Consider the following 15,369-nt stretch of genomic DNA (forward strand, 5'->3'; position numbering starts at 1 on the left):
GATGAGTCAAACTAGTCCCTTTGGTCTTGCAAAATGGAGTGCCTTCTCGACGCATTTGATCTATGGACTTTTGTTACCACCTCTTTTCCTTGTCTAGTGGAGGATCCTAGTATTGATTCTATGATGGTTCAGGCTACTTTATGTGATTGGCTCAACTCATGAGCTTGGTCCTTTCTCTATACGAGTCTACAAGATTCTCTTCTTGTACATGTGCGTAGATTATGGACAACTGTGGAGTGTGGATAAAGCTCTCTTCTCTCTATCATCAAAAGATCTCTCTATCATCCAGATTCTTTTGTGTTGATGATTCCCTTCTATGTAGGATCACGTCCACAAGATGGAAGACATGTGGGATGAACTTGCATCCATTGGCAAAATGATGTCATTGGAGGACATGGCGATGATTCTATCTCTCAAGTATTATGTCTTCTACACCAGCTTGCTTACCTCTAGGTTTCAAGAGAGTCTTCTATTGGATGAGTTAGCTTCGCTTGTTTTGGAGCACAAAGAATGACTCAAGGAGATTGGTACTAATGGATCTAGCTTTACTACGGCTTTTACTTCAGGTTTGGGTGGGGGCGACAAGAAGGACAAGAAGGCCATGAAGAAGAAGAAGAAGAAGAAGAAGAAGAAGAAGAAGAAGTAGTAAGATAAGGAGTCTTCTTCAAGCTTTGACATAGATTCAAAGGGGAAGCCTAAATGACCACACAATGGGAAGGGTACCCATCTTGAAGAGAAGTGTTGGAAGAAATTTCCTCACCTTTTGCTCTTGCTGTAGTGTGTTACCCATGAGTGCATATTCCTTCACATCCATGAGATGGAGGAGCCTTCTTCATCAATGGCAGCAGTACTTTGAGTCATGACTCCTCGAAGATTTATCATAGGATCTTTGTCCATTAGAGGGTAGAGTCACAGTTGGTGACATTTCTTCGATCCCTATTGGTGGTATTGGCACTTTGCTGCCATTGTTTGATCATCCATTGAGTTCCGTTTTGGAAGTCCTACATATTCTAGACTTGGACTTTCCACTCCTCTTAGTTCATGGCTTTACTATATTTGATACCTTGATTGTCTTTACCAAGGAGGCTATCTTTATTGAGGATTCTTTTGTAGGAGCCAATGGCCATTTTATCAACAGGTTGGTAGGAGAGGAGGCTTTACAAGCTCCACTCCCCATTCAGTCCCTTGAGGCAGTCTTCCATAGCCGCACCATTCATGATTTTGCACCACCTATCCCATAGGTTCTATTTCATCCCCCACCATCTCCTCTTAACAGTTTCTTGTACCCCCCCCATCCCTGTATTGGTGATGCAATTGTGGATTCTATGGCCCCTGTGTTTTAGAGGGGCATTCCTAGGATCATGAGGAGTTTCTTCATCAACAAACTACATCAACTGATTTCATCAGCATTGACACTTCTTTTCACACCCTTGGATCCATTTTGTCTTCTTTGGCCTTCAGCCACAACTAGGATTTGAGGGGGGGTGTTAGTAGTCGTGTGTAACTTGCACAGTCATCTACTACCCATGAGCCTGAGTTGGAGTTAGATGAGGACATTTAAGAGCTTTGACATTCAGTTTGTTAGTCATGTCATGCGTTTTGATGGAGGAGGTAGCTCTGTTTAGAGCATGCATTTCTTTTCTTAGTGAGCTTTAAGTGTGTTCACAATAGCTGATTCAGTTTCCAGCCCTTTGCATTTCTTTTTCAAAGCCTGGAGGGTCTGTTCACACCAATTTGATGAGGTGACCAGCTGATCCAGTAGGTGACAGCATTCTCTCATCATTTTATTGCAGTCAGCTAGCATTTTAGCATGCTCATGGATTAGATTGGTCAATTTTTGGCATATTTAACCATATATAGCTCGCTTCCAATGCCTGGTGGTCATTCTGCTTATTGGGTTTCAGCACACTCCGACATTCGGGACATTCCTCCATCTTCCAGGGCAGCCCTCTGTCATCCGCCTGATCCAATGCCCTCACTGATGCTTTGGGCTGCGTGCAGGAACTGATTGGTCCTCATTGTATTCAACATTCTTTTTGGAGTTCAGTGCCTCTAAGCAACAAAGGAGGATACTTCTTCAAGCACTTCTTGAGATGCAAGGTCTTCTCACAGTGTGGACACTTGGGAAACCCTTTGCGCTTGTCTTCTTTGTGAGAATCGGAGTCTAAAAACAACTCTGATTTAGCCTTCTTCCCTTTCTTCTTCTTCTTTTGACCTTTCCCCAATGAGGTGCCTGCCACAAAAGGCATGGCTAACTGCTCCGCCTGATCCTGTCTCCTGACGCCATGCATCCTACTCAAGCACCATGGGGACTACTCCCACGAGATACTTTAAAGGTATACAACATTTTGGTGGTTGAAGGCCAGTTTCAGCTATCTAAGTGAGATATTGGTTTCATTATCAAAAAAAGCTTGATGGTCATTTATTAATTGTTCCACCATGGGGACTACTCCCACGAGATACTTTAAAGGTATACAACATTTTGGTGGTTGAAGGCCAGTTTCAGCTATCTAAGTGAGATATTGGTTTCATTATCAAAAAAAGCTTGATGGTCATTTATTAATTGTTCCTTTGAATAGCTCATAATGCCAGTTTCATTGCTGTCACTTAGTTGCATGGTGTTTTTTAAAAAATAGTGCTCTTTTATCAAAAAATCATTTTGCAAACGAATTTTGTAATCGTTTTGCAGTTGTAGAACAGATCTTTACTCAAGAGGGTGTCGAAGTTTTGGGATGGAGGCCTGTTCCTGTTAATGCCTCTGTGGTTGGCTACTATGCCAAAATGACACTTCCCAACATACAACAGGTCTTGGTAAAGGTTAACAATGAGAAATTTCATGATGATATTGAAACAGAGCTGTACATATCTCGCAAGCTTATTGAGAGAGCTACAGATTCTGAGTCATGGGGCCAAGACTTCTACATCTGTTCTCTTTCTAACTCCACAATTGTTTATAAAGGAATGCTGCGGTCCGAAGTTCTTGGAACCTTTTATCTGGATTTGCAAGATCCACTTTTTGTGTCACCATTTGCAATTTACCACAGGCGATACAGCACAAACACAAATCCCAGATGGCCTCTTGCCCAGCCTATGAGATTTCTTGGTCATAATGGAGAGATCAACACACTGCAGGTTCGATCTTTATCTGGTGCTGTTTGCATAAACTGACATTAAAAGTTGTTTTATGAATTCCAATTGTCCCCTCCCTTGTGATGTTCATTTCTTGGATGATGTAGAGTAAAATCCAATCTGATGTTTGATAGGGGAACCTAAATTGGATGAGGTCTCGAGAATCATCAATGAAATCTCCAGTTTGGCATGGACGAGAAGATGAGATCCGTCCTTATGGAAATTCAAAGGCTTCTGATTCAGCTAATCTTGATGCTGTAGCTGAGGTAAAGTTCCTGGCATCTCACTAGATATTGAGGATCGTGTTTTTTCAGGATTGTTTTTTCCTGCAGTCTTTATATCCCTGATTGAGCTATTGGTAGGTACATACTAACACCTTGAAGTGAAAATTGCTGAAGGTTATTTTCATCGACTTAGGGATTCCTCTAACTTTGTTACCACATTTGCTGTTGGTAGTTGTGACTAATGTTTTTCTTTCTCTGTGGACCTGCACATGCATGCACACGTGTGCATCACGCGCGCGCGCACACACACACACACAGTGTGTGCGTGCATGCCTTTATCTCAAAAAACCAAAACTGCCTCAACACCAGTCCCCCCCCCCCCCCCCCCCCCCTCCCCCCCCTTCTCCATCTCCTAGTGGATTGCCAGATGAGCGATGTTTTTATATACAGCTTTTGTCCTGATTTTTCAGTGGCTGGGATCATCATCCTCTTTCTTTTGTTTGGCTTTTTTCGTCTTTGTTGTCAAACAATAGAAAATGTTTATATTTAAATATTACTGGATGTGCGTGTCTGCTGCAGCTCTTTTGATTGTGAGGAAACTTTTCTTTTTTGTTTAATTGTGGAAAGGTTTTAAACTTTACAATTAAGATTTTCCATTAACTTTTTCAGCTACTTATGAGAAGTGGACGATGTCCTGAGGAAGCATTGATGATTCTTGTTCCTGAAGCATACAAAAAGCATCCAACATTGATGATCAAGTATCCTGAGGTATTTTTTTGTGAAGCTACATTATGATTCATGACAGGCTGAGTTTTCAAAGAGCCTTAGCCTTTTGAGCAAGTGCATGTGGATGTTTAAAGTTGTAGATCTAAAAAATGCTAGGAGTGAAGAATCATAAGCATTTCACCACTGACTTGTTATGTCCAGTGGCATGGCAAATAAGTGAGATGCTGCTTTAAGACATATGCTTCAGCTCTCTGATGCCTATGTATAGAAGAGTACCAGACTCCAGTAAACTGGATACCCACGTATGAAGACATTGTGTGTTTTATGAACATGGGATTCTTTGTCTACTACAAATCTATTGCCCTGCATAGAAAACTAGCTAAAATTGGAGGCTCCCTGTGGAAACCAATTAAGAGCATCAGCTTGAAGGTTGATGATTCCTATCTTACAAGGGATAATCTATGTCTTGGTTCAATATCATTGCCATCATGTCTGGACTGTGTGGCGGAAAGAGCTTGAGTAGTACACCTGAAAATGGATTCTTGCAAAAGGTACTATCACTCTGGTGGTGGGCAATGTGCAAGGTGAAAAAGTCAAAGTGTCTTGGTTTAACCAGACTTTCCAGGTCAAGATGCTCTCCTGTGGCTGTATGTGTCCTTTTCTACCTTTTTCTTGATGCTTATAATGAAGTCGCTTCTGCTTCTCACTCATAATCTTTGTTCTCACTCCCTCAATAATCTCAAGTTCCTACTATCTGTATATGACCTCGAGCTCTTCTTTCCACTTCCATCCCTTTTGCAGTTTGACCTAGTTACCAGTCAGGATCTGAATCTTGAAAATTACACAGTTGCCATGATAAAGAAGGATTTAGGTCAAGAAATTCATTAAACATGCAAAACAGTCATGTATACAAGACACAAGTCGTATGTCAAAGACATGCTAAAATTTGATTATTCTCTTGGTATCCTACTGAGCTTGTCAACTGACCAGTTCACAACTGCAACCCATCACTGGAGAGACTTGGACAGCTTCCAAGTGCACATAGGGTGTTTCAAATAAAAACGCAGTTCATCTGTAAACACATACCAGAAATTTTGCCTTCAACATATACCAGAAATTTTGCCTTTGATTAGGCCACTTCTCATAAGGTCAAAATATCAGCATTATGAAATCAACAGTTTTGCCTAAATGTTTAAAATCATCTGGTAAAAGTTGTGAGTTTTTCTTAACCTGATGTAGAACTTTAGAACAATCTATGTAGTTGCTATCTGACAAATGATTCCTGACTCGTTAACTGTTTTTCTTCTGTAGCTATTCTGTTTCTCAACATGTGCAGTATATTAACAAAGTGGCTTGAGTTTGCCAGGTTGTTGACTTTTATGAGTACTACAAAGGGCAAATGGAGGCATGGGATGGTCCTGCCTTACTATTGTTCAGGTGAAAAACCTTATTTCTTTCCAAGTTTAAGTTTCAGAGATAACATTCTCAATCCATGAGTTTCTGAGCAGATCTATTGTCATGCATGGCCAATCCAATATTTTTTTGAACTGTGGTTAATAAGAGTTAGTACTTTATCAGTCATGAAGGGTCTCTTATGTCTGGCAAGAAATAGAGCTGATGGCCTGAGCACAGATCAGCATGAGAGACTACTCTGGTAACAATTTTGGCTTCTCACAGTATGTTACTGTGGATGACTGATTCTTGATTGTGAGAATCGCATTGGTCCGCTTTAGTTTCTCGTAAGTAGTGGCTTCTACTAGTGTATGCATAACTGGCTGCAGAACTTGCCATGGTGCTGGATGGAGCTGAATCTGGTTAAGTCTTATAAGCAGAAGGGTTTCTCTTGTGCCTAGATGCATCCAGACAGATGATGATGTAACCCTAAGCCTAATAAGGGTGTGTATAGCACAGTTTTCTGTAGGGGAGATCCAACAATTGAGTTGTCTGTATGAAATAATAAGTGTACTATAATTTAAATGGCAAGTACCTTGTGATTGGCTTTAAATCTAGGGTGTTTAGCAAGAACCCAGCGAACTCAGAGAGTTTGTGCACTCTTCCATTAATTCGTTTGGTAGAAAGTTCTGAAGTTTGTTGTTATATTCTCTCTTTCTTCTTTGGTCGTGGTCAGTTTTGAAAATTCTCGTGTACATATGGTAGCATATATACTTTCTTAACATCTTCTTTCCTTGAGATTGTTAACTATGTTATTATATTTTTCCTCTCAATGTTGAAAGAAGGTTGATGCTGGCTTCTCTCTCATTGCATTGATGTTTAGTACAGTAGTCGCTCCTCTCTAATCATGTTGATGTTTAGCACAGATGCTCTAAATTTCCTTGTCTTCTTGAAGATCTGATCCACATTGTCTACACTGCTTCTCTAAAGACCATCAATAGATTTTGTTGTTGATGTCACTAAGTTTGCACAAAAGGGAGGTGGCAGATCCACATTTTAAAAGAAGTCAGTGTAAAAGGCTATAGGTTTTCTTAATCCTTTTGCTTGTTTGTCTGTTTATCTTGTAGCGATGGTAAAACTGTTGGGGCCTGCCTTGACCGCAATGGACTTCGGCCTGCTAGGTTTTGGAGAACAGCTGATGATATGATTTATGTAGCATCTGAGGTAGGCTTTCTTACATATGCTTGTCCAGCATGAGAGATATATTGCAGCCATCATCTAGAAAGAAAATAACAAAGATTCTACAAGGAGGTCACAGACTGCAGGGAGTGGAACTTTTCCAGATGCTGATCTAAATGAAATGGCAGGTTGGAGTCCTCAACATGGATGAGTCCAAGATAATTTCCAAGGGACGCTTGGGTCCTGGGATGATGATTTCAGTACATTTGGAGACTGGACAGGTAAACATAGAGCAACTATGAATATGATTTGGAATAGTCTATGGCAGTACTTGAAATCAGGCTTAAACAAACATCCACGAATGTAGATTCTGACTTTTTCACGAGTATAATGAGTCTGAGATGGTTCTGGATATGCTTGCCTTAGTCCACACTAATTCTATTGCTTGACTGTGATTTGTGGTTATAGGTATTTGAGAATACTGATGTTAAAAGCCGGATTGCAAATGCAAAACCATACAAACAATGGATAAGTGAAAGCCGTCCTTTACAACCTGTAAAGTTTCCAGCTGCCAACCTCTTGGAAAGTGATAGAGTTTTGAAACTCCAACAGTAAGTTTTTGAACGAGCTTATGTAACAACTTCAGAAAAAACGAAGGAAGGAATTTCAAATGATTGTTTCGCATGTTGCTCTAGCGTCCTGCTGCTGTGAGACAGAAGATTTAGTTAATTTGACCGCTTCCTCCTGAATGGTGTTGCGATAAAGGTTTCATGCAAGAAAGACTTGCTGTATATTTACATAAAAACCATCCACAAAAATATTATTCTAAGATCAGCAAGGTTAGAAAATCAAAGTTGTACCTGCCTACAAAATAAGACTATCTTCAGTATCTTGCTCATAAGGGCACAAAACAAAGTGTCTAACTGAAAATGTATTCACAGTTTAGAATGTAGAACTGTGTAAGCTGGCTGGCAGGAAAACCCCAGTTTTTGCTTTACATTTATGTTACTTTGCATTGCAAACAGAGCAGAGTGACTTAAATAACTCTTGAGCCGTTTTAAGAAACAAAAACTCATGTCAAATATGCTTTCATGCAGAGCTTTTGGTTACTCTTTAGAGGATGTTCAGATAGTGATTGAAAATATGGCTTCACAAGGAAAGGAACCAACCTTTTGCATGGGTGATGATATACCATTGGCTGTTCTATCCCAAAGGCCTCACATGCTTTTTGATTATTTCAAGCAACGGTTTGCACAGGTGAACTTCATCTTGCCATGTCGTGAACATTTTTATTTTTTAAGGAATATTGCAACTGCAGTATAGTATGAAGTTGAGGGAACAAGATAATGACAGGTTACAAATCCTCCCATTGACCCTCTTCGAGAAGGTCTTGTGATGTCACTTGAGGTGAATCTAGGAAAGAGGGAGAACATACTCCAGGCAGATGCAAGCAATGCTGATCAGGTTTGCTCTTTCTTCAAACTATTAACTTGCATATGCGGACTTGAGTTAGTTGTGTTGTCCAGTTCTTTTACTTATATTCTGCTCCTGTTTATCACCAATGTTGGTGCTTCTTGATTACAATTTGAGATGATTAAAATTGCTAGGGTACATGGCCATATATTCTAAGGTAACATACTAGTTGCAAGAGTATACTTGGGGGTCAATCTATTTGTAGGGATCTTTTGTGAAACACATTGTGCTCAAAATCCAAATACTGAAACAGGTGTAGGGGCATTCATGAAAAACCTAACTATACTTACCTTGGGGATTTTGAAGATACGCTAGGGTTTAAACGCAAAGAAAACACAGTGTATTAACACAAGTAAAACATTGTTAACTCATACAAGAGCAAAAAATACAAAAAAGAAGGAAAGATGTATCTGTTGAATGAATGAATACTGAAATGAATCAATGAAGAAGATATAGATGTGTGGGTCCTCAAAGGAGCGGATTCAAAGGTGGCTAATGTACTTGAATTTCATCTGCTTTGTAAGCCCCCTCTATTGAAGTTCATAGACGCAAAGCCATCCGGATCCTGTACCTCAGAAGAAAGGCGAGGGTTTTGAATCATGCAACACAAAAGAATTGTACAAACCTGACATTGGACGTGGCTGAGATGATGAAGATGGATCACCAGACGTCCGAATGCCGTATGTCCTCCATGATTGGAGAGGTGGCTAGCCTCACCAACCGGTCCGAATGTGGTAGAAAAACTGGTAGGAGGGGTGGAAACATCATCGTACTTGTTGCGATAGTCCTCTGTCATGTTAGTGAAATTTGGTGAAGGTGGAGTGTTGTCCTCCTCACTGAGTCCATAATGCCATTTTAGGGTCTCCAATGATGGAGAAGCCTGATAAGACATCATAGGAACTGGAGAAGAAGGTGTTTGGGACATTATGATTCGGTTACGAATCGTATTGTGAGCCTCGCACAAAGACTAGCTCTCCACAATATCCGCAGGATACTCTTTACAGGAGCACCGGCTCTGATACCATGTGAAGAAAACTGCTAGGGTTTGCACTGAGGACACATAGAGTGTACGACCACGACAGAAACACAAAGAGACAGACACAGACACAGACAGAGAGGGAAAAACTCAAACCCTAAACGCAAAACTCAAAACTCACACAGAAGAAGGGAGAGAGAGAACACAACTCTAAAAAGTGAATGAATGTAAGAGTGTACAATGTGCTCAAGGGTAGAGGAATGTCGGAGTGTGATGTCTACCGGAGATGGATCCCAAGTCTGTGACCACCAGTCGGAGTGTAGGAGTGCTGAATAGTGAATGACAGCAGGCTGGTCACCAAAATGCAGCAGTTTGGAGGCTGGAAACTGATAAACACAGCAGTGTACCGCCGATTGGAGGCTGGAAACTATGCACAGTCTACTATAAACAGCAGGCTGAAACAGTGTTTGATGTGGCTAGCGATGATAGGATGATCAGATCGCAGCAGATGATGATATTGCCAGCAGTTGACGTTAGCGTGGATGAAGGCGCCAGCAGCAGGAGCAAACATGGATGGAGTGGCATCAGTCTCAAGGGTTGGACAACCACATGGGAGGAGGCTGATGGCTGAAATCTGCACGTGTAGTGAGAAACCTGCACAGACGGAATAAGATTGAATGGGGGCAGCCTGTCTATTTATAGATGTGAAAGGGCGTCCAAAAAATTAGGGTTTCCACTGAACTCTCTCAAACTGCTCCCCATTTTAGGGTTTCCACGGAACTCTCTCGAATTGCTCCCCGTTTTAGGGTTTTACTATAAAATAGTAATTTTTAGTGTGTTTTGGGGTTGTTTAAGAGGCTAATCAGCAAGTAATGCATATTTTAGCTCAACAGTTAGTACGAAACGCGGAATCAAACAAGGATTTAGAACTTGGAGAATCAATTAGCAGGAGAGAAGTTTGCCAAAGGAGAGAGAGCTGAAGCATTCATTACTAGGATCAAGAATTTGCATGACCAGATGGCTGGTGCTGGGATACAAAAGACTAGCGAGGAGCTAGCTCGGAGATGTTTTCGAATTTGTCCACCAAAGTTTGATGGATTAGTAATTGGCCTAAATACTCAGGTGAGACCCCAAGCTTTGATGTTTGAGAAATTTTATGCACTACTAATGGAGGAGGAGTTGAGGCTTAAAGCTTGAGAATGTAGCAGTAGTAGGGATTGTTGGGTGTAAAGGACCTTTACACGATCTCGCGTATATATTACTTCACACATGTAAACCCACCCTATTGGGTGTAAGTGTACCGTACCCTAAGTATAGATATATTCTTTTATTCTTTGTGTGTACCACACTGGTACACACCTATCCGATGACTCACTCTCACACTATCACTGTCAAACACTGTTCAGCTCTGAGTCATTGAACTCCCTGATTACTGTGCCTACTCTCAGCTCTCTTTCTCTATTTGCTTCTGCTTTGACTTTGCAAATTGGTATCAGAGTCAATGGCTCACACAAGCAGGCAATCGGTTTGTTAGGCCGTTGAGGAGTAGACGAGCAGGTATCAAGCGACTGACTGGTTGAGTGACCAGCTAGCTATGTAAGCTGAGTATGATAGTAGCATGAAAAATGACACTTGGGAGCTAGTGGATCGGCCATAAAAGAGGAAGATTATCAGCACCAAGTGGGTTTGGAATGTATAGTACAAGGCTAATAGCAGCTTAGAAAAGGACAAAGCCAGATTAGTTGCATAGGGATTTTTATAGGTTGAAGGATTTGATTTTCAAGAGTCATTTGCTCCGACTGCTAGAATGACCACTATTTGCACAATACTTGCAGTGGCTGCTCATAAGATGTGGCTAGTTTACCAAATGGATGTTAAATCAACGTTCTTGAATGGTGATCTCAAAGAGGAGAGGGTTTTGAGGCTTTCCATTCTGAGAACAAAGTGCTTTCCATTCAGAGAACAAAGTGTGTAAGCCAAAGAAGGCATTGTATGAGTTGAAACAAGCCCCTAGAGCATGCTACGGACGGATAGATATTATTATAGGTGACTATTAAGATACGATCCATTAGACTCGAAAGGCTTTGAGCTCTGAGTTTGAAATGATAGACTTGGGCTTATTGCATTATTGTTTGGGGATCGAAGTCTGTTGGCAAAACCTTCATCTCTTAAAAGAAGTATGCATGGGAGATCTTGAAACAAGTCCCTAGAGCATGCTACTTACGGATAGATATTATTATAGGTGACTATCAAGATATGATCCATCAGACTCGAAAGGCTTTGAGCTCTGAGTTTGAAATGATAGACTTGGGCTTATTGCACTATTGTTTGGGAATCGAAGTCTGCTGGAAAAACCTTCATCTCTTAAAAGAAGTATGCATGGGAGATCTTAAAAGCATTTGGTATGACCGAGGATAAGGAGATAGCTACACCTGTGGAGGTCAATGTGAAGTTATCCATTGAGGATATATCAACACTAGCAGACATAAGGAGGTACATCAAGTTGGTTGGCACCCTCATCTACTTGTATAACACCAAGCCAGATACTAGTTTTGCTATTGGTGTTTTAAGCATGTTCTCAAATAAATCACGAGAAAGTCATTGGAAAGTTGGGATATGGGTGCTTAGATACTTGAAGGGAACTCTTAACTATGGTATCGCATACAGTTTCAGAAGTGCTCTTATGGGGAATTGACGTAGATTGGGCAAGTGATAGTGATTCCAGGAAATCAACTTTTGGATATTGTTTCTCTTTAGGTGCAGGAATTGAAACCAACCTTCCTTCTTGGATAGGGTGGTGATAACTTGATTTAAGAGTTAATTACATCAATAAATAAATGCGCATAAAATGAAATACACACTTTACCATAACATTCTTGGACAGTAGACTCCCTGTTAGCCCCAAAATTGGCGCCCCTTGCGGTATTTCTTTAGCTTTCATTCAATTGGAAGGAGTACAACTCGAGATTCTTCAATCTCCTCCTGCTAACCAATTGCTCTTGCTGTCATAAATGACCAGCAAGCCTTTTGGGTCTTTTGCCCCTTGATTCACCCAAGACTTCTTCTCCAATTTGACCCTTGGTAGGCCAAATGCTGCCCCAAATCAATTTGGGATGGGCTGGCTCTTGAAATCCCTTGATAATCTTCAATTATCAGTTGCTGATTTCAGTCCCTTGAGCCTTCAATCTCTGGCACGGATCCCAAGGTGGTTGCTAAACCCTAATTTCTACTGTCTGTAAATTAGGGTTTACTGCAGAAATTACAGATCAGCCCACCAAAAATGGCTGAGATCTCCTCCGAATGGCTGAACATAGGCTGAAGGAGATGAGAGAATGCTGTAGAGAGAGAAAATTCTGAGATTTGTCGCGAAGAACTGATCAAAATCAGTAGCTGCCTTGCTGTACCAGCCCCAAATGGATGCACCAACAACAATAGGAGCATCAGAGATTGCGATCTTCAAGAGAAAGTGCATCAGCAGCAATTGCCAGCTTCCCAAGGTCAAGAATATGCAATCTCCATCACCAAAATGGTCTCCAATGGCTGGGAAATGGCTCCAAAAGCTGGCAACAACAGTCCAACACCTCTTTCCAATGGCTCCAAAATGAAAAAACGAGATTTTCCTCTCCCTTCAGATCTATTTAGCCTTTCCCCCACTTACATGGGAAAGTTTTGCCAAGTGGCAGCTTTCTTAATCCATTTTCAGCAATTTCCAACCATTTAATTAATTTTCAGAATTAATTTAGTCCTTAATCCATGCCCAGAAAATTGACCTTGCCCATCTAAAAATTAATTGGCTAGGCCATTTGCAACCCAAAGTGGTCCCATGCATTAATTTACCCTTGGACAAGCATTAATCCATTAATTAATGCCTAGTTCCTAGTGTCACCACTGACACTTAATGGCCAACTAATGGTCCTAGGGGCAAACTGATACCAAAATTCACATAGAATCTAACAAGTGTATCTTGTTACGAATTTTGCCTTTGACACCCATCTTTTCACAGGGTCCTTAGGCCTTCAACTGTGAAAAAGTAGCTTGCACCCCATATGTGCAATACATGTGCATCTTTTAATTGCACATTTGATTAATCCTTTAATCAAATGTCAATTAAACATAAGCAAAGCATCAAATTTTCACGTCCTCGTGACAGGAATCTTCTCTTGTATTAGTAAGAAACAACCAACTGTGGCACTGTCTTCTACCGAAGCAGAGTACAAGGCAGCTTGCTTTGCTGCATGTGAAGCAATATGGTTAAGGAGGATTCTATGGCATATGGGAGTACAGGATGAAGATCCAACAGTGCTAAGATGTGACCATGAGAGTTGCATTGCCATTGCCAAAAATCCAGTTTTTCATACACACATCAAACATATTGAGATCTAGTGACTTGATCAAGGATGGGATAGTAGAGTTGGTCTACTGTCCAATAGAGGAGAATGGAGCAGATATCGTCACCAAAGCTCTTACAAAGGATCTCATTCGAATTCATCTTCAGAGACTCAGCATTGGGCTGAGAATGTAGTTTATATGTGGCTGGACATTGAGGGGGGGTGTTAGATATATTCAATGCTCCACCCTCGTAAGGGCCATCAATGATCCATGATGCTCTAAGTTGTAAGGCCCCCATTACGAGAAGCCATGTGTAAGCACAGACATTGGGTGGGTCCTGACTTGTATATCAGATGAGGTCTATGTGATCGGATGGCAAAAAGGTAACCTTTGTGGATCTAGTCATTGGTTAGATAGAATAGTTATGTTGGTAGTAACTTGAGGCACAATGCATCGAGTTGTGGAGTATGGGAGTTATCATGGGCTGTTATTTTGGGGTCTGAGGGCCGTTGGTCTGCTTGATGGGGGTTGAGGGGCAACGTTCCTGGCCTGACGGTAAAGGGAATATTTCTTGGAATATTCCCTGGCCGACTAGGAAATGTTCATAATATGATTGGACTTGTCGACTAGACTACCTTCGCGGGACTTAAAAGAAAGACCCCTCTAAAGCCATCGTCAATCTATCTTTCACTAGTTAGAGTTCTTCCAGCTACCCTAAGCTCTTTGCCTATCATTTGTTTGGATTGCCATCTAAGCTTCACAGTGGAAGCACACGGGTGGATAGAGCCATCTTTGTATCAATTCGTTTGAAATTAAAGTAGTCTCTATTCTTCTCATTTTTGCTATGTGTTCTCTACACCTTGCTTAGATTATGTGCATTGTGCCATGTAATGTCTACAAACACATGAGAGCGTTATAGAGCTTGGTAGCATGAAAAGCATAGAGAGCTCATAGAGTAGGCACAATGAAGATCGAAAGGACACTTTGTATTATATTCAAACATTTTACATTCTCAAGGCTAGGTGAGGGATTCCTCACATTGGTTTGAGGTGTGAGGGACTAATTTTCAAGCTGTTACTATCCCTCAAAATGGATTTTGGCTCTAGCACAAAGGCAAAGCTACAAAGTGTGTGGCATGGAGAAAACCAGGAAAGAAGGGTCCCCTACAAAAATTTGTATTGTTGAGGGTGAGGGTGTGCCGACTCCCCCACATCTCGCTTTAACATTCTTTAAACTTGAACCTCTTTCACTACCACCAGAGGATGTGTTCCATACCATCATAGTTGGGTCTCAAGTCTTTTTCAACTATAGGCAGTTGCAAACAAATATGAAGGGCCCAAGAGGTCATGTTTACTAAGTTCTTTTATAAGTTTACAATTTCTGGAGTTCCAATTCCATTCTTTCTTGTTTCTGAAATGACTGTTTTCTTTTGAGCCTTGGAAGCCTACAATACAGAGTGCTGACATACAAGAACCTCTATCCCCATGAATGATTCCTTAGCTGCTGCATGAGTTTATGTCTATTTTCATGTCTGTTTTTAGCTAGAGATGGTCAATTACGGTGGTTAATGTGTGAATGTACATTTAAACTCTCAAACCATGTATGTGCTGAATTTTCTCTAAGTTAACCGACCTCACTTGTTTGAGACTTGACATATATTCTTTTTCTTTGTTGAAGGTCACATTAACAAGCCCCATATTGAATGAAGGAGAATTGGACTCCTTAAAATCTGACAAGAAGCTCAAGGCCTGCAGGATCCCTATTTTCTTTGATGTAATGAAAGGTGTAGAGGGATCACTTCAAAGAGGTTTGGATAGATTATGTGAAGCCGCTGATGATGCTGTTCGTAGAGGATCGCAACTTCTTATTCTTAGTGATCGTCTAGAAGAGCTGGTATGGTCTCTCAGTTTTCTAGTGTGCATAAAACCTATCTTTTGGCGA

At 40.9% G+C, this 15,369-nt stretch overlaps 1 protein-coding gene across 1 annotated transcript in view; it reads left to right on the top strand.

Moving 5' to 3' along the window:
• LOC148013213 (ferredoxin-dependent glutamate synthase, chloroplastic-like) overlaps positions 1-15,369 on the top strand; it is a 61,026-nt gene that overhangs the window by 21,143 nt on the left and 24,514 nt on the right. The window contains exons 3-12 of the mRNA XM_087667490.1: positions 2,690-3,132; positions 3,264-3,395; positions 4,023-4,121; positions 5,446-5,516; positions 6,599-6,695; positions 6,839-6,931; positions 7,119-7,261; positions 7,748-7,907; positions 8,004-8,114; positions 15,106-15,321. Coding sequence (XP_087523616.1) covers positions 2,690-3,132; positions 3,264-3,395; positions 4,023-4,121; positions 5,446-5,516; positions 6,599-6,695; positions 6,839-6,931; positions 7,119-7,261; positions 7,748-7,907; positions 8,004-8,114; positions 15,106-15,321 — 1,565 coding nt within the window. The remainder of the gene's footprint in view (positions 1-2,689; positions 3,133-3,263; positions 3,396-4,022; positions 4,122-5,445; positions 5,517-6,598; positions 6,696-6,838; positions 6,932-7,118; positions 7,262-7,747; positions 7,908-8,003; positions 8,115-15,105; positions 15,322-15,369) is intronic.

This window comes from Lygodium microphyllum, chromosome 26, assembly GCF_053477565.2.
Source record: "Lygodium microphyllum isolate KBCC chromosome 26, Lygodium_microphyllum_v1.1.10, whole genome shotgun sequence".
Lineage (NCBI taxonomy): Eukaryota > Viridiplantae > Streptophyta > Polypodiopsida > Schizaeales > Lygodiaceae > Lygodium > Lygodium microphyllum.